The sequence below is a fragment of the Saccostrea cucullata genome, unplaced genomic scaffold (genome assembly GCF_032062105.1).
Source record: "Saccostrea cucullata isolate Sc308-1 unplaced genomic scaffold, CSIRO_AGI_Scuc_v1 ctg49, whole genome shotgun sequence".
Classification (NCBI taxonomy): domain Eukaryota; kingdom Metazoa; phylum Mollusca; class Bivalvia; order Ostreida; family Ostreidae; genus Saccostrea; species Saccostrea cuccullata.
Window position 1 is genome coordinate 542092 of NW_026925976.1, and position 25111 is coordinate 567202.

The 25111-nt window shown below is 32.1% G+C and overlaps 1 protein-coding gene across 1 annotated transcript; it reads right to left on the bottom strand.

Annotated features, from left to right (window-relative positions):
• Positions 1–2926: 2926 nt before the first annotated feature.
• Positions 2927–23537, bottom strand: LOC134270242 (sorting nexin-13-like). Its single transcript, XM_062752439.1, is given in 28 exon segments — positions 2927–4034; positions 4241–4353; positions 4954–5168; positions 5355–5402; positions 5934–6017; positions 6195–6305; positions 6786–6890; positions 7281–7432; positions 9217–9313; positions 12386–12408; positions 12693–12828; positions 14092–14196; positions 14891–14940; positions 14943–15024; positions 15647–15702; positions 15861–15948; positions 16253–16356; positions 16744–16885; positions 17011–17094; positions 17260–17348; positions 17761–17865; positions 18779–18894; positions 19198–19319; positions 19647–19736; positions 20200–20299; positions 21866–21981; positions 22953–23051; positions 23445–23537. Coding segments are annotated over 27 exon segments (2850 nt in total). The 5' UTR covers positions 23013–23051; positions 23445–23537; the 3' UTR covers positions 2927–3777.
• Between the last annotated feature and the right edge of the window lie 1574 nt (positions 23538–25111).

Here is a 25111-nt window from a genome sequence, read left to right on the forward strand (position 1 = left end):
CTATATCTGTGTTATGCGAATTGCGGACCCCCATTTTCAGTGTCTTTGTGGATGAGATGTAATTATCTATGGTATATTGTGTCAAATATGAATGCCCTAAGATGTATCACCTTTTTTTGTTTTAAAAAATTAAGTCAAACATGAAAGTCAAGGTCAAGGGGTCAGAAATCATAGCATGCTTGGGGCCCACTCGATTGGGACCCTTCTAGTAGCAGAGGGGAATGTTGGAAGAGTTGGAATATGTATGTCTAAATCAAGTGTTCAGAAGGATATTGAATAGGATGGAATATTATCTGCAATGTTTTGAATTACTGCAGTTGTTGATTTTCAAGAATTTGAATCCGTTTTTTTAAAGCATTAAATGTTAGTTTGAAAGGGAAACTTGAGATAATTAAGAGTGGAAAAATTAATTTAATATTGGGAATTTTTTTTTTATTTATGTAAAGAAACATTTAAAACATCAAGTGTCTGAGACAGAAGAATATTAAAGAGCATGTAAAAAAAAAAATAAAATAATTATGGTCAAATCAGGGACCTATTTATGGCTCAAATCTGCACCCCATATTACATGTTAAATTATGAAACTGTGTTCAATGGTTGATTTTACTGCAATTACATAACAGAAAAAATGCTTCTTAACAGAAGTATCCTTCATAGTTTACATGATAAAAATACATTTTGCAACTGTATTTTGTTTTAAGTTTGATTTATAATAAAAATCCCCTAAGTTTTCACCAAACCGCTTGATGCCATATTAGAATGCTATCCTTCCATCTCTGATGTGGAAGGCTGAGAAGGCCTTCTAAGTCTACCCTACCAAACCAATCGAGCAGACAGAATGATTATTCTGGAATAAGAAGGGTCCCAATCGAGTGACCTTTTGGAAATATCTTGTCATAGGTAAAGCACATGTCAAATATGAAACTTCAATCTCCAAAATTTTTAACCTACATGTATCACTCATCCAGAACATGTACCGGTAGATAGATCCAGCATACGAAGCAAGCCTGGTAGTGTACATCCTTAGATGTGTCAACCAAGCAAGTTTGGTCAACATACAGCTTTTAGATATTAGTTACTTGGAAATGAGACCAGGTCCAAAAACTTAAACCTGCTCCAGAAACAATAACCTGCATGGATATCCATTTGCTAAAATAGCAGTGTCTAAAACCTTGGCTGGTACAATGAAACACAAGAGAAGAATCTTCCATGCATCTCTGACTAATGTAGGACACCTCCCAAATCTTGGAACCCATGCCAAGGGTATGACAGTAACACAAGCTCCCCTCAACTTCATTGAGGTGATCTACCTTCTGTTTCAAACTGCATACAAGAATTTTTCTTATTGTTACACTTATGATCGCAAATATTCAAACAACTCATCAGTTTTGTTCAATTTAATAATTTAACATACAAGTAATGACAGACATACTGGATTAAAGACAAGTGTTACTGTAGACCTATCTCCTTACAATTATGCACATCCTGGAAAAGATCCTAATGGTTCACATTTAAGTATTTTATGCATTTTAAATGAATTTAAAAATTTAAAGATTTGATTCTCCAACAACTGTTACAACTTAGTATGGCTTCAATTTTCAGATAAATATTTCTGCTGCAGAAGTGACATCTTGTGCTCTAGCAGTATACAATTTTATAAATAAATAGGATCCTGGTAAAAAAAAAAGAAAATTGTATTCAGCATGATCAATGGCAAATTTAATTAGTAGTTACAAAAATTTGCTTGACAAAATGTGAGAACTAACTACCTATAGTGTGTATGTATGACAAAGTTATGAGCCATGGACTTTAATGCTATTTTATAACCACAATTAATTTTACCTTCATGAAATGTTGTTTCACAACCATATGGAAATATATTTATATGTAAAGTAACTCACTAGGCACCAGAAATGATAACCAAGTGATTTGACATTACAGAAATTTTTTACTATAATATGCAACATAATATGATGAATTTTTCCCACTAAGGATCTTGAAATGTCTTTTCCAAGTTAAGGTCAGACGACACGTTCCTCAAAAATATATAATTTTTCCTAAGAATTTGTCATTAAAGTAAAGGTACTTAAACAAGTTTCCTCACAAAAAATTAGGGTACCTTACCAGGCATTTGGCCAAGATACCATAGGGTCAAATTTCTTATATAACCCTTATGGGTAATCTTCTAAATGGCCTATAACACAATTTTTGGTGTACCTTTATTTAAAAACCCTTTGAAAACAATGTAGAAATCAGAAGAGAATGACAAATATGAAATTTTTTGATATAATACTAAGAGATACAAAACACGTATCTGAGGAACATGTCGTCTGACCTTAAGAAAGTAGAGGTGTTTCATGTTTGGTGTGCATAAAGTATCAATATGAGACTGCATTTTTTGACATGTATTATTTTTCTCTCTCTCCATCTTTAAATATTGGTGAATTGGATTATACTCACTCACTTAAAAACAAAATGGAATGATATTAAAGAAGAAAAATACTGTTAAACACCTATCAGTGTTAAAATGAGTCTACAGTATCTAAGCAACATAAATTAAAATATCACAGACAAAAATAGTATACATTGTAACAAATCTTAAAGGAACATGCTCAATCAGGTGATAAAACTGCCCCTGTTTTGTCCTGATAAATGAACCTCGCTACTCCATAGCAAGTTTGTGGTCATCGCAAAAGCAAAATGAAATTTATTTGATTGATTTGTTTGTTAAGGAACAAAACCTACTTTAGTTCATCACTGGAAATCAAATTAATTAATTAAGTATAAACTAAATTAAACAAAACAAAAAAACCCCTTATAGTTCTGAAAGGGAATTGAATTAATTTATAAATAACTGGAAACAAAAAATAATTGCTGCACAATGAAAATAAATAATACACATGAGTCAGCTCCCTTTTTTGAAAAAAAAAAATTATCTCATTGCCAGTATTCTATAACAAAAATTAAGTACTACTGATAATTAAATGGAAAGTTAAAGTCAGTAGCTTCATGGTCTTGGTTCAAATGAGTTAAATTATAGACATGTGCAGTAGACATCACACGGCAGATTTTGGCACTTATTACGCATGTTCCTTGTAAAAGCAAATTTTCTTAAAAGAACAGCTATCAATAAAAACTAATGGAATTCCATTGGATAAAAGCCTCTTCTCTGCTTTGTTGGAATCAGATCACTGGTCTTTTAAAGAGCCTCTACACAATTTTTATAAATACAAATTTCACCTGACAAAGTACACACTAATAACACAGTAATAAGAACCACGTGAATACATGTACCTCCACTTAAATAAAGTAAGAGGAAGTACAGAACTTCAACAGATCATTGCACAATATTCTCATTTTCTCCCAGAGACAGTTCATTGATTGTTTGGAATAGGAATCTATTCATCTCTCAAAAGTTTGAAGAATGATAATATCAGGGTATTTTTTGACAACAGTGGGTTATCACAGATTGTGTTCTGGATAATATCCCTGTTATGTGTTTTCATATGACACAATTTCACATGTGACATGAATTTTCACATGTCACATGAGTTTTCACATGTCACATGAGTTTTCACATACCATGTTTTCACATGACATGAGTTTTCATATGAGTTTTCACATGACACATTTTCATATGACATGAGTTTTCAATGACTTGGGTTTTCACATGACACATGAGTTTTCACATGCCAGATTTTCACATGCCACATGTTTTCACATGACACAAGTTTTCACCTGACACTTGTTTTCACATGACCTCAAAAACAACAAAAATCACCTCCTCTTCCGTGTACCTGATGTGTCCGCAATGTCACTGTTATCCTTTAGTAAATGTTTCGACACTCTCTCTGATCGCGAATGTAGTCTCTGGAACAGTTCTGAGAATTTATTTTGTGGAAATAGTGTGATGATAACACCTTCCAGGAAAACGTAAACAAATCGTTTATTTAAGGTCTGATGTTGGAACATGTCAAACATACGACTGGTCCCCACACGAATTGTCTCTGTTCCCATTAAGTGACGGAAGTCATCTGTAAAATTTTGAACAATTATTTTCATTTAATTAAATCTCTATCACAGCTCAATGCTCATATCTACCATTTGATTGCAAACACAGGTGTTTGTTTCATTATGAAATACAAGAAATTAGCTATTATTTTAAAGATAAAAATACGAAACAATAGTGATGTAAAGAGTATTGGCTCTGATAGGTCACTCTTTGGAAATGTGTAGTTACCTGAGACAGATCCTAACATTTTAGCCCTACACAACACTCGAGTCCTCATTTTGGTATTGGGATCTCGCGGCGCTCGAGGCTCAGCAAGGCTTCCCCCAGGCCAAAAGGCATCCCTGTAAAACATATCTCAACATCTCAAATATATTAGAAACTCTTCTTATACACATGTATTAAGAAGTATACACAATGACTGATATACTAATGTTTATGGAGGGTTTACTTTTCATTATTTTCCAGTTATGAAGAGACCAAAAAATTCATGCCCACCAAAATATAAAATGTCATATTCATAAATATTAAACAATATTATTCACAAAATCAAATCTATACAGAACCATAATTTTTAATCAAACATGAAAATATGACACCATGAAAAAATATGATATTTTACAATACAATTTTACAAGTCAAATGCTGACTGACGTTTTTCATATTAATTTTTAGTCCATTGTTTATACAATGAATTGATGACAGATTTTTTCCGTTATATCCCGATCATGACAAGGAGTACACGGCAGGTGTGACCAGTCGGCAGGGGATGCTCACTCCTCCATGGCACCTGATCCCACCTCTAATGTTTTTGAGGTCCATGTTTGCTCTGCTCCTATTTTGTTTTGTTTTATGGACTTTTGATCTTGAATACTGTTCATTATCTTTATATGTTTCATGTAGATTTTCCTAATTACAATGTATTGGACATGCGTTACTCTTACCTGAACTTTCTGACATATTCCGCCATCTGCTCAGCAGACGTCAGAAACTCAACGTAATCCACGATCTTCTTGTTGATGGAGTCTCCGAATGTCACTTTGATGAGCTGCTTGAGAACGGCGACTATACGTCGACGTAGCCACGTGTTCTTCTCTCGTAAATCAAAGACTTCGTCCATCAGTAGCAGCATGACTCTTAATGGAATGTTATCTGCATCCTAGTAAAGCACAAAAAGGAGAAACACTTATAGATCATACACCTTAATGGAAAAACAAGAACTTCTTATTGGTAATATATAGGTCTACACATAATAAATATAAAATGTTATATGTAATATGGTAAATTTAATTTCACATACACACAACTTTCAAAAAGTTGTAAAAATTTTTAATAATGAACTTACAACATCAAGTCCATCTGAAACCTTTCCACTTCGCCTGTCAATGGAATCCTAAATGAAAGAATGAATGTAGGGATTTACTCAGATCAAGTTTTCATCAAAATCATTCCAGTTCCATATTGGCCAGCACTGATTAGGCAATTAAGTATTACAAAATCCTAATATAAATTATATGTACATTGTATCCCCAGTACCTATTGAATACAAGATTTCTTTTGCCCCATGTTATTTTTGGTCCAGTACATTTGCCTCATTTAATTTTGCTAACATTGAATTATGACAAGGCAATCATTCAAACATTTTTTTAATTCATTCTTTTTTTGAAACTGCCCAACTTGCAAAGAAGGAAAAACGTTCAAACTGAGTTTGAGCTTCCAGTATGTCTCAGATTGAAAGAGAACTCTGGTCAGTGGTCACCTCATTTCCAAATGGATAGGTAAAAAAAATAGTTACATCAGCAGACAAACTGAATATTCTCAAATTGTTTTATAAGAAAGGTTGAAGAATTAATTTTATTTATTTTGTTGACTTTTGATATATTATTTCACGTTTTAAACATTTGACTTCCTGGTAAGAACTTACCCCTTTGATGGTGAGGGAATCTTGGGAGACAGCCCTGCCCACAGATTTAACAGAGGTTTTGATTGGGTTTACTATGGTGTCCATCTGCAACATAACAATATGATGCAAGCTGGGAAAGATTTTCACAAATGCTTAAAACATTCATGAAAAAATTGTTAGAACAAAAATTCTAAAGATTCTGGCTTGGAAAAAAATGCAACTACAGTATTTTAAATAATAATGTCTTTTCTAATTAAAATTAAAAATATAAATTTTGGATACCTTCCTAGCCAGATCACTTTTGTGTTTTTCCCACAGTCCGGGGGCAACAAACTTGAGAACCAGCTCCTTCATTCCGGGGTACTTGGCCCAAATCTCAGGCTTCATCAAAGTCTATTAATACATGTAGAAAGCATCTCATTAAATGTAATGACATGTACTAGTAGTCAAGATTAAACATAAACAGATGTAAGAAGTTTATAATAGCATAAAATTGACAATCATAATAAACTGCCTAAGAAATCAATTGAAAAATGTAAGAGAAAGACTCAACTTTCCCTTAATTTTTTTTTTAAATTCATAAAAAGGAATTGAAACAGATTGTGAATGCAGTGTACGATTGTAGAAGGCTAAAAAGGTCATCTCTAACCAACTTAAATGGGACTGGAAAATCTGCATTTCATAAAACATAATAATTCACATTTATGCTATAAGAAGGTCATATCAAAAGACAACTCATGTCAATTTGTTGCTTCAAACATAATCTTCAAATTCTCATTCTTCTTAAGTCTTCTAATTCAACGTAATTTAAAAATTTTGCTAATGACCATGAGAAAGAGAAATATGGAATTCAGTAATTCTATATGCAAGTACCTGTAAGTAGGTGTCTGGTGACTTTCTGCGTTTTTCTAAGAAATCTTTGTTCATGTTCTTGAGAACAGTTTTTCCAGGCAAAGGCGGCATTTGAAATTCAGGATACTGACAAAATGAAAACAAGGACAATCATATACGATGTAATTAATTTAATCATTATAGACATGGTAAGTTAAGTCAGCTAATCAATTATCTTAGCAGACTTGAAACCATGAAGTCAGAATTTCTAACTGTACTGAAAGTTATTAAAGAAGCATTTCTTTGGTAAATATGAAGTGTACTGTGAAATCACTAATTTTTGTGGGGGTTTAATTTTCGTGGTTTTCATGGTATGATGAGACCAAAGGATTTATGTCCACCACGAAATGCAATTTTTCACATATAATACTACTGAACAATTCTCCCACCCCAAAATCAAATCCCCATGAACCAATATATTTTCTTCAAACCACGAAAATTTGACCCCTTGAAAACATGTGATTTTACAGTGCCCACCTTTTCCTGGATTAACATGTGAAGATCGTGGAAGTCGCTGTATCTTCTGTACGTTTCTGACACCTCCTCTTCATCACCCGAGATCTTTGTCGCACGGATGGCAAAAACAGCGTAAGTCTTGGCCAAATTCTTATCCGATTCCTTCATGACTCCTATTGAGATACAAATGTGAATGAAACAGAGCATCCATCATATAGTCTTCAGAGATAGAAACTGAAGGAAAGGACAAGAAACTGAACAGAAAATAAATTCCTATACAAAATTTAATTTTTAGATTAATTATAACTTTAGTCAATTCTTTATTACTTCCAATGTTTATTCCCTAATCATTCCAAAACTGTAGAATACTGTAGAGGAGAGAATATTTCACAGATTTGTTCCTCTTATTTTTTTTTAATTGCAGTGCCACGAAAATTAATTTTCTTTTAAAGGCCGAGGTTTTCAACCGTACGGTTTTCCTCAGGTAAGTTTGGTGTGGGGTGGAGCTTAATCGAAGCGGCTGAGAAGCCCCGAGGGAACGACACTGGCTTGTGTATACTACCCATAAACACAGGATGTTACCTGAGCCCCCAAGTGTATTACCTGTATGCGTTTTCCTACGACTTTGTAAACCGAGGCCGTTTTTTTTTTTTTCATTTTTAGCTCATGAAATGAAATGCGAAATAAAGCATTTTTGTTCAGCCAATAAGACAGAATCCTTCTCAATTTCTTTCTTTTAAAATAATTGATATTTTTAATCCTTTCGACATTTTTTATATACAGTGTGTTTCTTATGAATGTTATAAGAAAATAATTTAGCCCAAAATCTGTCGTTGAATCGTGACCGACAAAAAGGGAAGTAATTCAAATTACAGATCGCTACGCAAAACGAAAGAAGAAAGTGAATCATAAAATGTCTCTCGGTATATAACAATGAAACCTAGAAACGATGTTTTGAGAATAAAATGTGAAGTGATATTATTGTCATAAATAGTTTTTTAAGATAAACCTTACTTGATTTTTCCATAACGCATGGTCGGTAAAAATGATTAAAGGGTTTTAAAAAGAATTGTCGACAGCTATGAAACAGGAAAAGAATCATCTGCATTGTTTTTTTTCTTTTGGGATTCATTATTAATTTCAAACATTAAATACAAAGCAAGATGTTATATTCCGAGTAATTTCTCTTCTAAAACTTATTAATATACCGCAACTTCGTCACCATGTCTCAAGGAAAAGCGACACGTACAGGCTTGTCTTGCTTATTAATATAAATTCGCTTGACTCATGAACAATGTTACAATGTTGTCGTACTTGTTTTAAAAAATAATTTTATAATTTCATTTAGCTTCAAACGCAGGTCGGTTTATTTTGTTAATTAAAAATAAATGTACGTTTCATTTTTTGACACGGAAATTAAAATTATCGATTGTAATATAAGCCTGAAATCCTCCCTTATAAAATTAAATTTATAATATTTATATACAGCCATGATTTTCTTGTCATTTATTTAATAATTTGATAGATTGATTATATTTATGGAATATTGAATTAAAAAAGAAAAAAAAAAACGATTTTGGCTTCTTTATCACAATGGCATACAGTGCAGGCATCAAAAGCCTAGAAAGTTAATTCGATGGTCGGTAAAATCTCCAGACAAGGTACACAAGATATACACAACAGCAGCAAACTGTAATGTCAATCAAATCAAAGTATCCAATCCCAGGCTTAATGTCAGATGATTGACAGAGGTTCTAATACCAGGTAAATTTGAAGGAGGTGCTTATTTCCTCCCCCTTTAATCTTTCTACTTGTATTCTATTTTGTTGATGTACAACAAACCATGTTTAAGAGTAAATTTTTTGACATGTTGAAGACAATGACATAGGATAAAATGATAGACATCTTTTGAAGGCAGACAGTATTACTTTGGTGCTATCATAAGCACATTGATTACCTGTTTGTGAAATAAAAGCTGTAATGACTGTTTCCATGGGTACAGGTGAATCTGACCTTGACCTTGGTAATGAAGATTCTTCAGCAGAATCATCCATCTGAAAGTAGATCCATCCTCTGGTATTTTTTTCTTTTAGTGGTGTGAAACAATTATCTTCATTCAATTTTTTACAGCAACAATTCAAATACCTTCAGAAGTACATGTAATTCACATAACATCCAGTATAATTTAAACCATTTACTATATTAATTTTATATATAAATCATCAATAATTTATAAAAGTAAGGTTTGATGATTAAAATAAATTCACTTGGAAGATTCATTATTAATAAACTGTTTATAAATTACAATTAATTAACATTGACAACAATTACAAGCAATATAAAAGTAGAAATTGAAAGTAAAACTTACACCGACAGACGATACCGACTTTGTAGATGCATCTGATGAGAAGCAAAAACAGAAGCTAGGTTTTGTTTGTTATATATATAGGTATCATGCAATAGTTGATATAGTACAAAAGAAAAACAATTCATTGTCACTTAAATAATATATAATTTCCAGTCAGTTATAACCCTCTTTTTTTGTTGATAAAATAAGTCTCAACTCAACCTCCTAAAGGAAGCTAAGTACTATATCAATATGAAGATTATACAGTCAGCATGGAGTATTTGTTGAGGAAACTGAACTTAAGTAAGTTCTTTGTGTGCTTTTCTAAGAGAATTACAAATTCAAAATCCTATACATGTACCCTCATAACACATTAAATACATCTTCGAGCAATTAGAATTTTAATTATTATTCTTTTGATTATAGGATATGTACAAATTTAAAATTATACAGTATATTATTCAAAACAAATTCTTCACATTTTTTTCAATAATTAAAAATTTAAAATGCCAACTTTTTAAAAAGAACCATGCTGTCTGCACCAACACATTCAATATTAGTGCACCAGTTATTTGACCTAACTCTGCAATCTATCTGGGGATGTAGCCCTAATACAATACTACAACATGCCTTAATTACCATTGTACTTAACATCTGACCATTTAAACAATAGGCCCATAGGCCACAATTTACCAACATTAACTTTTCCTTAAACTTTGTATACATGTTTTACTCATTACAATATAAATGCCAGCTTATAGAAAAATATAGAATTTCATTTTTTCTTTAACTTAAAGAGTTACTGTGTAATCTAAAACAACTTTTAATGTACACTTGGTCTTGACAGATGGCTAATAAATGGGCTAGACAGACATCTCGGCCCATCGACACCTCGGCCCTTGACGGTTGACACCTCGGCCCTGACAGGTCTGCCCAAAATTATTGACACCTTGGTCCATATAAAAGACACCTCGGCCCAAGAAAATTTGTGATAGAAAAAATTAATTCAGTGTTTGAATTGAAATTAATAATAATAATAAAAAGATAAGTCATTCTTTCTGACGGTTTAACATTTTTTTTAAAATCAAATAAGGAAGGGGGATGGGTCTATCATAGACTCTATGAAAGATGATTGGTATATTTCTTAAACTAAATAACTTTAAATTCATGGAAGGAATTTTCTTAATATACAATGTGGTTGAAACCATAACTTATAACTTTTGTGAATGTTTTCATAAGAAATGATGGAGACATTGTTCAATGGAAGTTTTAAAAAAAACGTGCAGTCCCAAATTTAAGCCTGCTCATAATTAACCCCTATTGTCACTTGTATGGAGACTCCACATGAAGAGTAAACAGCACTTTGTTTGTTTATCAATTAGCACCTTAATCATGTCTTCTCATTCCTTGATTATAGTCAATATACTGGTGGAAGTTTTTGTATAATTAAAAAAATTGATAATTCATTCAATGATTTTTTTTTCAATAAGAAATTTATGACACAAATTCTGAAAACGGAAAAATACTTTATTTCTCAATAAATTTTCAACTTATACAAAGGTGTCTTAGAAATATATAATTTCTCTGTCCAAGGTTTAACGGCCTCCATATCACTGTCAACATTCTCTGGTGCCATAACTCGATTCCTCTTTATCATAATGATAAAAACTTTATACATGTAGAAGATTGAAATTCTAAAAGGGCAGGGCTGTTTATAATGGTAATATCAACCAATGTTGTGTTAGCCAGTGGAAAATCAGAGGGCATCATCTAGACATCTACTCCACTGTATATCTCCACAAACCATGACAACCACCAACCAGCATGCACCAACAACACCTAGGCCTGGGGCTCCCCCTAGGGACAGACTGGGGCTCCCCCTAGGGACAGACTGGGGTATCTTGCAAAACACTTGAATAAATTAAACTGAAGGTGCAACACAAGTACATTACAAATTTTGCCTATTTAACTTTCCTGTTTAACTCAGTTTTTGAAATTCATAAAAAAAAATTATCAATTGTCATAATTTCATGATTATAGCATGACCTTTTAATGGTAATATTTAACTCCAAACCAAAAGAATAGGTTTTGCATAACTTCAGTTCAAAATAATCAAGCATGTCAAAAAATAAACCATTCACAATGAGACCATACTCAAAACAACAACAACAGAATGGACCTTGTGTGAGAATAAGATTTAAAATATATAAATTTTCCCTCTTCCATCCTGAGGCAAGGTGTTTAAAAAAAATATCCATGTTCCATCATTTTCCAGTGTAAATTGTTTATAGTCAAATTCACACTATAGCTTTCTTCTTTCCTAACTTTACCAAAATCACAAATTTTCATGTTAAAAAAAGTCTACATCAAACGTCTATAACATGTGTATTTTCTTCCTAAAATTTCAACTGCAGATAGCTTTATGGTATCATTGTAAATGGTTCTTTACCCAGTCAACAAATGCAAAATGCCAATGTTCCTCATTTACAAGCATTGCCAGATTTATTTCTGCTATTGCTCTGTCTTAACTTGCATACAAAAATTAGGTATGTATTAAGAATTTATTTTCTATATGAAGAAGTAAAGTGTTTTACAACATGCAAACATTCTCAAAAGGTAGAGAATATTAGATTTTTTTTTTAGTGAATAAGCCATAACTTTCTTAATTGAAAGCTTAATTTTTCCGTGCTTTAAGAAGAGGGCAAAAGCAGAAACTAGTTATACAGTTCACATGACAATGATGCTATTTGCCTTAGTGGCCATTACCAACTAAACATACTTTAAACCATATTATCCGGGGCACTGGAACAAAAGACAGGTCAATATTACTTAAGAATGACAATTAAGACATACAGTTTTATCATTACTGAACATCTAACACAAAGGGTTTCGACCAATACCACTTAAAACTATCCTATCCACTTTTGTCAAATTTTGATACACATTTGTAAGGGCAAAGAACATGAGGTAATCTGCACCAAAATAATATTTTACACAACACACCTTCCCTACCCTTTTCAAATTTGTGAATTCAAAAGAATCTAGCAACTCTAATTTACTGGTTCTTATTTTGACTGGTAACCTACCCTCGTCCAGACTACTGGTGTCGCCATCTTCAGACTTGTCTGGTTTGGAGACCCCCATCTCTTGTAACATCTTAAGGTAGACATGACTCTGTAGGAACGCCTCATAATACTGCTCAGAGTGAAGAATCTGATACACCTACAACAGACAAGGCGGGATTTTAAAGAGTTATTTCCCCCTTTTTCTATTTCCTTAAGCTATCTATCAATATCTAGACCCTGATCATTCTCACATTAAATATTTAATTGTATTTCTATATAATATCATTTTAATTAGTGACTAAACAATACATGTACATTCATGAATATTTGTAAAATGTTTTTAATATCCTTTTCATGGGGCATTAAATATTTAGAATAACTTTTTGCATTTTTATATACTTTCAATACTTTATTTTAATGTAGAAAATAAAGTACTGGAATTCAATTTGAAATCACATGAAAAGTTTCATCTGTAGCTCTGAAAAAAATATATTATTTGTGAAAAAAATATTTATTATTATCCAAATTCTTACCTCAATTGCAAAAAAGGAAAGATTTCAAAAAACTCCTTTATCCTCAATCAAGTACTCTCGTAGTTGACATCTGAACGAAGCATATTGGACCGAATTATCTTTGAAACCAAAATGGCAGTATAAATAAGCGAAATGTTCGATGATTACAATATCTGGGCCTGGAGGACTATTAACAACAATTATGAGGAATGTTTGGATGTGGAAACAGCGAAAGAAATGAACACACGGTTAGTAATATTTTGAAATTACAGTTTTAAAAACATGGAGAAATAAAACTCTTTTGTGCGCAATAAATATAAGTCAATTATCTCGTGCAATTTTTTATTCCTTTAAATTTGAAATCAAGAACATACAAATTAGAAAAACTGTAGGATTAATTTTCCTTGCCTGATATGGAAAAAAACTCCCATTTTCATTGAAAATAACAGTTTATAATATGGTTTTTCATCTTGTTTTTCTCCAAATTATGCCCCGAAACATCTATTTTGACCAAGCTAATATTATAAAGCATCATTAAAGAATTAATTTCTTAAATTTGAAAAATCTGTAGGCACCTTTCATTTTCTAGATCTTGACCTTAATTCTGTAAAATGTACCTAAAACACTGTTAACCAAGTATTATTTGCATAATTTTTTATTCCTTCATTTGAAATCAATCTACAGCGATTAATTTTCGTGACTGAAGTGACATTCATTACAAATACTAAACGAAATGTTGCAGAGTAGGTTGCAGAACTCGTGGATATTTCTTGCACATGAATATTAGTTGGTTTACAGTACTCTTACACTGATACTCTGACTTTTTTATGGCAACACAACATGAGAGAATGCCATTTGATCGCTGTATAACTTGACAAACAAGAGACAAGTTTCTTTGCCCCACTCACCTTAGACTGAGCCTCATCAAATAAGTCTTCTGATATATTTTTACTTTTAATTTTTTGTAGAGTTCTTCTCGTAATATCACTGTCTATTTTGATTTTAGATGTTCCCTGTAAAAATAAGGACACAATGACACATGCTCATGCAGTAAAAAAAATTGTCCAAGTAACATACATAAGTAAGTTTTATTCCCTTATTTATAAATACACTGTACAGCATGTAGTTGAGGGTAACATTGAACATTTTCACCTCCAAGAAAACCATTGTCAATGGCAGTGCAGTCACTGTTGACAATGATTTGTGAGGGATAGTCATATATCACCTTTATACAGTATATTTTATATATTCTATCTATATTTGTAGTCCTAAATTATCTACCTTATCAGATAAATATTTCTGATACATTATCTTACCTTATCAGATAGATATTGGCCATACATTATCTTACCCTATCAGATAAATATTGGTAGTGAATTATCATACCTTATCAGATAGATATTGGCCATACATTATCTTACCTTATCAGATAAATATTGGTAGTGAATTACCATACGTTATCAGATAAATATTGGTCTTACATTATCTCACCTTATCAGATACATGTAAATATTGGTCATAAATTATCTTACCTTTTCCGATAAATATTGGTCGTAAATTATTTTACTTTATCAGATAAATACTGGTAGTAAATTATCTTACCTTATCAGATAAATATTGGTTGTATATTATCTTACCTTACCAGATAAATATTGGTATTACATTATCTTACCTTATCAGATAAATATTGGTCATATATTACCCTACCTTATCAGATAAATATTGGTCATATATGATCATGGCTGCCCGTCGTAAGATTCGAGGTCAGCCTCAGTGGAGACTCCATTCATGGCCCTCTGGTGAGCAGCCATTACCTGCTGTCCCGCAGCCGTCCGGAATCCCTGACAATAAAGGGGTTATAACTACAGATAATGCAGTCAAAAAAATACTTTACGGTTCACTGTTGCTCTGATAAGAGAGATAACTCTAAATCACATAAATATTTATTATTCCTTTATAGATTTGTCAATTTAAAATAATTTTTCCTCGAAAACTATGACATAATTGTTTGCACTTGTATTTTACTAAATAAAACACATTTCCTTCAGAAAATCATAAAAGTTATAGCAACATTTAATTTGAGTGAGCAGAAGGTTTATAAACCTTAATGTGTACATTTGAAACAAAGGAATAAATTGACTCATTAAAAAATTACTGCAATTAACTGAAATCAGTATACATTTCAAGTAAATAATACCAAAGATTCAGACCCTGTTCAACTTCAAAATAATGTTTGCCTGCCCTCTACCAACTGAGGATGAAAAATTTTGGTCGGCATTTCAAAAAATCTTTTCTCCAGATTGCATGAAAAATTAATTGTTTCTGGAGGTTAAAATAAGTTTTCAGCAAGCCATTTTAGCAAGTTCGTTGAGAGAGGGCAACCAAACATTTTTTTTTGGTGATGGACTCATCCAAACCAGTTGAAAATTTGAATTGTTCCTTCTATCTATATAACAGACTTACCTCCACATTCAAATAGAAAAAAAGATACTGTTGTCCACAAACATTTGTCATAAATTCTGAAAAAAATTCAGTGAAGGATGTAAAGTTTGTACTATTAGATTATTTACACTTCAAAAATTATATAGCAAATGAAAATAATCATACTTATTTTAAAAAACATTTTAGAAGTGTACAGAACTTGCATCAAATGTCTTTAAATAAGGTATAATCTTACCTATAAATACAGCTAATGCAATATTATTTTCAATTATTTCATCTAAGCTAAGTACAAATATATTCTTGGCTCTGCATATATCAGGAGGCTGAAAATTAAAAACACAGTCTTTAAATAGTACTGTCACACTGATGTGTTATATGTCAAAGGAATTTTTTCCACCTATCAATATAAAATTTTCACATCAATACACAAAATCAATGGCATTCTACTGATTCCTTCATTCTACACTGTAATGGGAGTTTCAAAATGAACAAATATTGTCATTCTATATTCTGAAAGTAAATTTTCATGACAACTGAGATGAAGAGAATAATGTTATTAATTTTTTACTATAACAAGCCAAGACAAACGAAGACAAAACATGTCCTGATTGTTTCCTGTGGACTTACTTCCTCGATATCCTCTATCCCCCCTTCCTGAATTCGTCGTATCCTTCCTTCACATATATTTTTAACAAATATTAAACTGTTCAGCTTTTGCTTAATCTCAGCATCTGTACAAAAAAAAAAAATTTAGAAAGATGCATTTAATTACATGAAGTTTATGTTTTAAGGCATTGCAAGCTAGTGAATAAATTACATTCTTATGTAAGTCAATTTCTTAGAGACTATACAAAAAAGTTTAAAGTATTTAATATCAAGTTTATTATAATCAAGGCTTGTTTCCCAAATTTTGGTTGACCTTATTAGAACTTCTAATGTCAACCCACTCCTCCTCTGCAATCAAAGTTAACATTCTATTAGTAATAATTTTTAATTTTTTTCTCACTAAGGTGTTCTTGACGATGAAAAAGTGAAAAGTTTGAAGAAGGTAAAAAATTACACAGATATTAATGTTTGAGATCGAATTTCAGCTGTACTTAAATAACTGTATGACCTACCATCATCCCCTCCCATGTCTTTTGAGCGCCACTTAGCAATGTTCTGTTCTGTGATTTCTTTTACCGCCTCAAGTTCTTCCACTAGGTGAGATGCTTTAATAACATTCAGGAATGTCTCATTTGTAAAGGAACCATCTTTGCACTGTAAAGACATTTTTTTCCATGACTATTATACATTGAATTTAGCATTATGTGTACAACATATACAGGCGTTAAAAGAGCAGTCTATCTCAATATATGTATGACTGTGGGTGTTTTTATACTCACCAACCATGCCACCAGCTGGTTTATATAGTCGGGATCTGACAGTAGTTCTATGGTGGGGAGAAATATACCATTGACTAGCACTTCCTGCAGGAGAAAAAAAAACCCATATATAATATATTACTTAAAAGAATTGGCCCTGGAGGAAATAATCTTGAAAACTGCCTTTTTCAATAATCAGAAAGTGATAGAGCAAATCTAATTACCATTTTTTCCCATTACTCTATTTGTGAATCAACACATTATACCTACCCTCAGAATATATCTAAATGTTTTATTCTGGAAGTCATCTGGTGGAAGAAGGAGGAATAAAAGCACTTCACTCAGGTTCTGTAAGTACTCTGAAAAAAAAAAGATAACAAATTCGACCAATGAATAGAGCTGTGAACGTAAATACAAAGTTGTTCCAAGTTCACCTTACGAAATGTCAGTGACATGAACTCAATGTGATTTTTAAAATTTTTTCCCAGTGAATTCGAGATTTCCAAATAACCATGATTACTAGTACATTTGTACATACTGAACATGTACATAATTTGGCATATTCAAAATTTAGTGCAATCACCATGACCACTGGGTACACAGTTGTTGAAGTAAACATGAATTAGTGCCGCATGTCTTTGTCATAAATTATTTCTTAGCTGTATTTATGAATTACAGCATCATTGCCTGTGCCAAAGCAGCTAAAATATGAAACCCTCTTTTGTAATTACACATACAGTATTTTGAGACCATAATTCTCCCAAGACTTACGTTTCTCGGCTTCGGGATCTAGACACACTAAGTCTCTACACTTGTCTTTCTCCATAGCCAGCTCTAAGTCAAAGAAAGCTGACTGAACCTGCTCTTCATAAGTGTCTGAGTAAAAAAATATATGTTAGTACAAAGATACACATATATTCAAGATGTTGGTGTTAGAGATACATGTAGATCAAATGAATATGTAGTGGAAAATCATTATCTCAACATAGTGTTATTAACAAATTTTACATAAAGTTCAAATGAACATGTAAAAATTACTTGAACAATTTTCCTCAAACCTCAAAGGATGTGATTTTGTCATTATATAGAAACATGATGCTGCAGTATAAAATTTTAATTCATCTGTTCATGGGTCTTAATTTTCAGACCATGAAAAAATGTAAATTAAAATTCCACAAAAATTAGTGATTTCAGAGTACATGTATGAAGACAATTAAATTGTTTTAATTTTCAATTCCATAACAATTGTTTACATAATAACTTCGTCTTGTGCATATGTGACATCAATTGTTTGGCTACTTGAAAGGTCAAGTGAAAACAGTGTGTAGAATTTGACATTATATCAATAATAAATTTATTATATCAATTAACCACATGGAGGGTGGTATTGATTTTACCTGGTCACTTGGTCACAAGGGGTGCATATTAACAATATCATATCAGCAGGCAACATAAAAGTAGTGATTTTAAAGTAGCTGCAGAACAGAAGCTAATCTTTTTAGAATTTAAAGTACAAGAGTTTACATTAAAACTATGTCTAGTGGATATGTGACATCAAAACCTTGAAAGGTTTAGTGAAAACACAGTTTTCTGGTCTCTCACTTCAGGTATTATTTCTTGTATTTCATGCCTTTCCTCTCTTTAGAAATGATAAGTATATAGAAGATAAAATGAAATTTCCAAGATTTTTAACAGAGGCAGAATAACACATTATTCAGGTAAAGTGATCTAATCCCATGATTGTCTCAGCCTGCATAACTATGAGATATGTATATAGTGTACATCTTACCATCAGTTTGAGGTACAGTTGCTTGCTCCCGAGCCCGTCTGTACAATCGTAGATGTGAAGCAAAGTCGTCCACAAGTCTCTGAGAGAAAAATGGCATCCAATCCACATCCTTTGTTCTACAGATATAAAAAAAAATAGCACTGAATACATGTATCTTATTAACATGCATTTTAAATTCCCACTGTAACAGATAAAACTCCTAGCTCTATTCAATAACTGCTGCAAACCTCCCTCTTACTACTGGAAATCCAGAACATGAGAGGATTAAAAGAACTCGTGACTTTACAGTCAATACTTTGATATTACACACACTATGATATACAAAACATTGTTTAACTCATAAATTTTTTTTGAAAAAGAGAGAAAACTGGCTAACTAGAGACATTACCCCCCTTCCCCCAATGAGGTACCATTCTTACCTGGAAGCAAATGTAATGGTCAGTTTCTGGACACACTGTCTGATGTCCAGGATAAAGCCGTCGTGATCAGACACTTGTCTGTACCAGGACTTGATGTAATCTTTAACAGCATAGGTCAGGACCTACAAGACATTTTAAGGTAATAACTATATTCAACTGTAAAATCACATATTATTTCAAAGGGGGGATTTTTTTCAATTTTGAAGAAAAAGTATAGGATAATGGGGATATGATTTTGTTGACTAACAATTATTGGATAGTTATAGATTTGAAATTTTACATTTTGTGATGGACAAACATGTAGATTTGCAGGTCTCAAGCAAATTCAAACTCCCACAAAAATATATGCTTTTACAATAATAAAAAAAATTAAACTTTAATATTTTGAAGTATAAAATAGAAAAAAATAAGTATGCTGCTAGACAAAGTGAATGCTATTCTATCAGTACCTCGTGAAGTGCCTCGTCTATGACACTCGCACCTGTCATCCTCCGGTCAAAATTCTTCCCTCGGGGAGACGACTCCATTTTGTTCACGACCTGATGAAGAAAATTAATATACAGCCAAAAAAGGAAGAGCAATATATTTTAAATGAATCTAGGAATAAAATAGCATCATCTTAAAACAAGGACATATATCACAATTTACATGTAAATGAATCCTCTATCTGACATACTTACAATGAAATATTCACAAAAATCAAAAACTTGATGTACCAGTGCAATCCAGTTTTACAAATTAAATAAGATTCACCCAAAATCCACTGTGTGCACCTTAGTCCTTACCTATAACTACCTTTTTAATATCTGTACAGCAAAACTCGTTTAGTACGAACACGGATATTGCGATATAGCGAAGTCATCTTGGATCCTGAGCTGTATAAATTTAATTACTTTCTTATACGGTTATAACGAATTACGGATATAGCCAAAAATCACTGTGTGACTTCGTTATAACCTTTTAAATCATTAGTCATACAAAGAAACACAGAGAATATCTTACATTAAGAATGCCTGGTCTGGACCTCGTCAAGTCTGGTAACTCTGTAGTGAGTGAGGATAGCGAGAGTTGTCTCCCATAGTACAGGGTCATAACTAGTCCACTGTAACAAAGTATACAATAGTCATGAGAATTTCTACGATGTTTTTATCCAAATACGTTTTCAAAAAATTATCCATTTTAGTAATCTGTATTCATGATATAAATAACTTTTTCATCAGTTGTTTTTCAAGATTTACTAAACCAAATTTTGAAGAATTAGAAAAAAAGAAAAATTTAAATCTTTCCTTCATTTTGGTTAATATCAAATTTCAACCAAACAACCAAATGTAATTACAGCTGTATCTCTTCCTGTATCATGTGTGTATGTTCTGTTGCTAAATGATACTGTTTAGTTGTATCAACATTATGTTTGTAACAGCATGTATCATGTTAATGTTACATCAAATGTACCGTAAGTGTGCTTAAAAAAAAGAACTTCATTATATGACATGGGTGTGTGTGGTGCTAATTCATGATTCCTCCAACAACTCCATACCCAGTGGTAGCACTGTATTTTGAATATGCCAAGTTATGTACATGTACTGTAATCGATTGCACTATATTTTGAATACTGAGTATGCCAAATTATGTACACAAACAGTAATTTCATGGAAGCACTCTTCATATTACACATGTTTAATACAATATTGTAAAATATAACCTGTGGGTTTTTTTTCATCAATATTTTGTTGTTTTTTTTAATTCCTTAAAATTCGTAGATTGCTTAATCAAATTACATTTAATGCAAAAATTTAAGTATCCCTCATTCACCACACTTGAAAATCAATTATGACACATACATTCACTAATTCGTTCAAACAACTTTACATGAAGTATCTGCCTATTCTATTGACTCGTTAATTCAATTAGTTTTTATTAGACCTATCTGATCATTCACCTACATACACACACCAATCTTGACATCAGCTGATTAATTCATAGTCCTCTATTTCTTACTTATTCAGGCGATACCTTAGAGGATAGTGTGTATATGTTGTATGTGATCTGAAGAACTAGCAGTTCATTCATGTAACCCCATCAATAACCAATAGAAAATCAGCCACAAAATATCCCTCCACATAAATAATTTATACCTACTGCTCTACAGAATGTGTATTCATTAACACTTTTTTCAAAAAGTGTGAGCTTAAAACTAGGTCAAAGATTTTGTATTTAAAAACATTTAAAAGACAGTTTATAAATTCTTACTTTCAACGAGGAACACTCGTTTTTTGTTTTTTTTTTATCTCTTTAAATACTTTCATGTTCACCACTGAATTTAAAATTATCATAAATATTCATTTACATAGTACATATTAGTATCATTTATGATCATGATTATGTAGTCAAATTTTGTTATCTCAGACTCAATTGGACCAAGAAAAAACTTCAAGATATCCAAAGATTTAAAATATCCATGGTAAAACACCAGAGGGGTTTGGACTTCAAAATCACTTCAATATATACATGGTACATGTACTTGAGATACGTGTGTTAAAGATACTGTAATAATATTCATATTATTCATCCAATCAGATGACAGATAACATATGAAATAGAGCTTGCACATCATGTACATGATGTACGTTACAGTACGTATGCATACAAAACAAAGCCCAGTACTCACCCAATCATTATACAGATAATGTATCCCAAACTCAGAACTCCAACGGACCCAAACGTTACTAAAAATAGGAACAGGGCTAGGGCCGGCCACTTCCATCCCTCCTCTAGAGACAGCATCTAAAATTACACAATCAGCATGATCAGAAAATAACTAACTTTTAACATCAGTCAAGGTCATAGGACTGTTTTTTTTACTAAGTCTACCTGCCAAATTGACCAATATAAAGGATTAAAATGCCACATAGAAATAAAAATTATCAAAATTTAATTGTTTAGGTCACACAGAGATTCATGCATTAACCTCATCAGAAAACCTATTACAAGTGATCTGATCATCTCTAGCCATTCCCTTTCAGGCTTTGAAATAAAGGGAAAACACTGTGTCCTTCATGATTTCAGATGACTTCTGCATGTTCTGTTGTCTTGCAAGGATGTGATTAATCTAGACTCAAGAAACATTATCAGAAGGTATAAACTAAATTATAAACTACATCAATAAAACCTATGTAACAATTTCAAAAGGAACAAATGAGCATATCTGCAAATTTAATAATATTTAGTCAGACAGTATTAATTTTGATAATTCAAAGGAAAAAACACAACCAACCCACCTTGAAAAATATAGGTCAGATGTGGGAGTACATCAAATGAGAACAAAAAAGATTGTCTCACTTTGTAAATTTGTGGAAGTCACATATACATGTATAACAATTCCAGAAAATAATGCATTCATTAACCTACAGATTGAAAAGTAAAGGAAATGTAAAGGCCATTCGTCTTTGGATTGTTGTCTTGGCAACTTAAGATTTAATCTCCACAGTGCACACTGAGGTTTTTATACATAGAAAAGTACAAGTAATGACCCTGCATGCTGTGTTTTGTCTGTTTGTCTGTTTCAAATGAGAACACCATCTCAAATTCTGCCATGAAAAATGAAATACGGAAGAAAGGAAGAAAAACTGCCTGCAATTCTTCGTTTCAAGTTGAGAATCCGGTTCAATAATGGATTATTTTGTATGGATGCCTAATGGTCATTAATCAACACTCTCAGTGTGATCTACTGAGTTTCTACTTCTGAATATTCTCACATGTATCTGTGGCAGTGGTGTATATTGATTTCCTGGCAACTCTGTGATCAGTGTACACATCTTCTGCAGACAGTAGGGCTTTATAGCAGATACACCAAACTTCAGTACAGTTTAAGCATTTCGTGTTATAAAACACAGACACACACCTTATTATTTCATTTTTCACAGCATTATAAAGATTATCATGGTTATTTATTAATTTCTGCAATATTCTGTTAATGTGTAGTGTATGTTCATTCCAATGCATGGTCTTATGAAGTCTAACTTAGAGTGCATTAATTTAACTAGAGTTTAATCTTTATCTTCAAAGCCATAAACTTTTTTTCATTCTGATCCCTACAACATGTTGTTAAAATTTACATTTCAACATGTTCAATATGCTAACAAGTAAAAATTCGATATCGTGACATTCTCATGTCAACTTCTTCCCTTGTCTTTCAGACTGTGTGAAATGCTTGTTACATATTCAAGAACATGATTAAATATTTCTACCTTTTACTAAATTATCCGTTCAAGAAGCACGATTTACATTCTGGATCATTTCAACTTTGAGGTTTTCCTCCTACTCACGTCCATGTTGGTGAACCTTGCAACCTGGGGATTTGTCCAATGAAAAGTCTTTTCACATGTTCGATTTGTTTACGTGTAATTTCTATCTGAAACCTTCTCTGATTGGATAATATTGCAGAATAGTCATTATCATTTGGGCGCTTGAAAACTCAATGTCTAAATGTGAAAACCTATGTAAATGTACTTTTTATATCCGACTTTTAAGTACAATGAACACGAAGGTTTAAAAAAAAAATTGTTGATTTCCCAACATATATTTTTCTTGCACTATGATACACGTATGTAAAATAAAAGTTTTGTTTTACAGATGCGGATTCATGAATTTTTCTAAACTCCGTTAAAAAACCAACTCAGATCCCCCCCCTCCCCCGACCCCCTCTAGATCCGTGCGTGGGGCAGTGGTCGAACGCTGTTCGTTATCTCCAGCATTTGCATTACTATATATGCATTTTTTCTCAATTGTTCAATTAAAAAGAGCAGTTTTTCTCCCAATGTTTCATTTCATACTTGTAAGCGCGTTTTCTTAAATAAAGTCTTTACATTAATATTCTGTAGATTCATATATCATGCTGATATGACAAAATGGTACAGATAACATAACATTTGATTTATTATCAAATAGGCCTTTATATAAGATCTGCTATATTTACTGATGACCAATACCGCAAACCACAAAAAGAAAGAATCCTATGATTGCAGGAAATTGTCAGAAAATGTAAATTCAGCGCTATAATTTCCTGTTTTATGATAAGGACAGCTTCCCCGGGGGTGTAAAGAAAACAAGAATCTGAGCGGAGAAGTAACAAAATCACAGTTTTATTTTTAAAGAAAAAGTATTCTGAAGGCGAGATTAAGGACCGATGACAGCTTTCTTAAAAACACGCGGGCTGCAGGGTGTTGGACAGGTACTATACATCAACAATTCTACTGAATGATAAAAAGATTTTATACATATTTAATACTTGACCGTGGTACAGCATTGTTGCTCTTTAAAATTGCATATACACTGTATCTATGAATATGTGTGGCAGTAAAAACAAAATTGACATGACATGTAATTTGTTGTTCTAGGCTAAATAAAATTCATTATACACATTACATACATTTAGATCTTTAAAAACATGCCCTATTACACAGGGTGGGGTAGTCGGTTTGATGTAGCTTAATACTAAGTTGTTATTTTGAAGCTGCTTGCCCCCCCCCCTTCACATTTTTCTAGCTTCACGATCAAACACAAATTTTCTTTGAAAAAACACACCCAAGCTAATTTTTTTCAAAAGCTATTCTCTTAAATATTATGACAAAATTTCCTTTCAAATTTTTCTGAATACATGTATTGATGAATTAATTCATTCATGCATGAGTTGACGAACATTGCTATATTCACAAAACAATTCCACTTCTCTTATGTGCTTCAAATCTTTAATTTTTCTAAATGTATATTTTGATATAAATTTTAAGAATGAAAATTTCACAGTGAATAATATGCGTTTTCATAAAGCCTGTTTTATTTCTATCATATATAATTTTTTCGAGTAACTATCCTTTAACACGAGAGAAAAAAGGAGTCACGTTCGTCTCCAAATGAA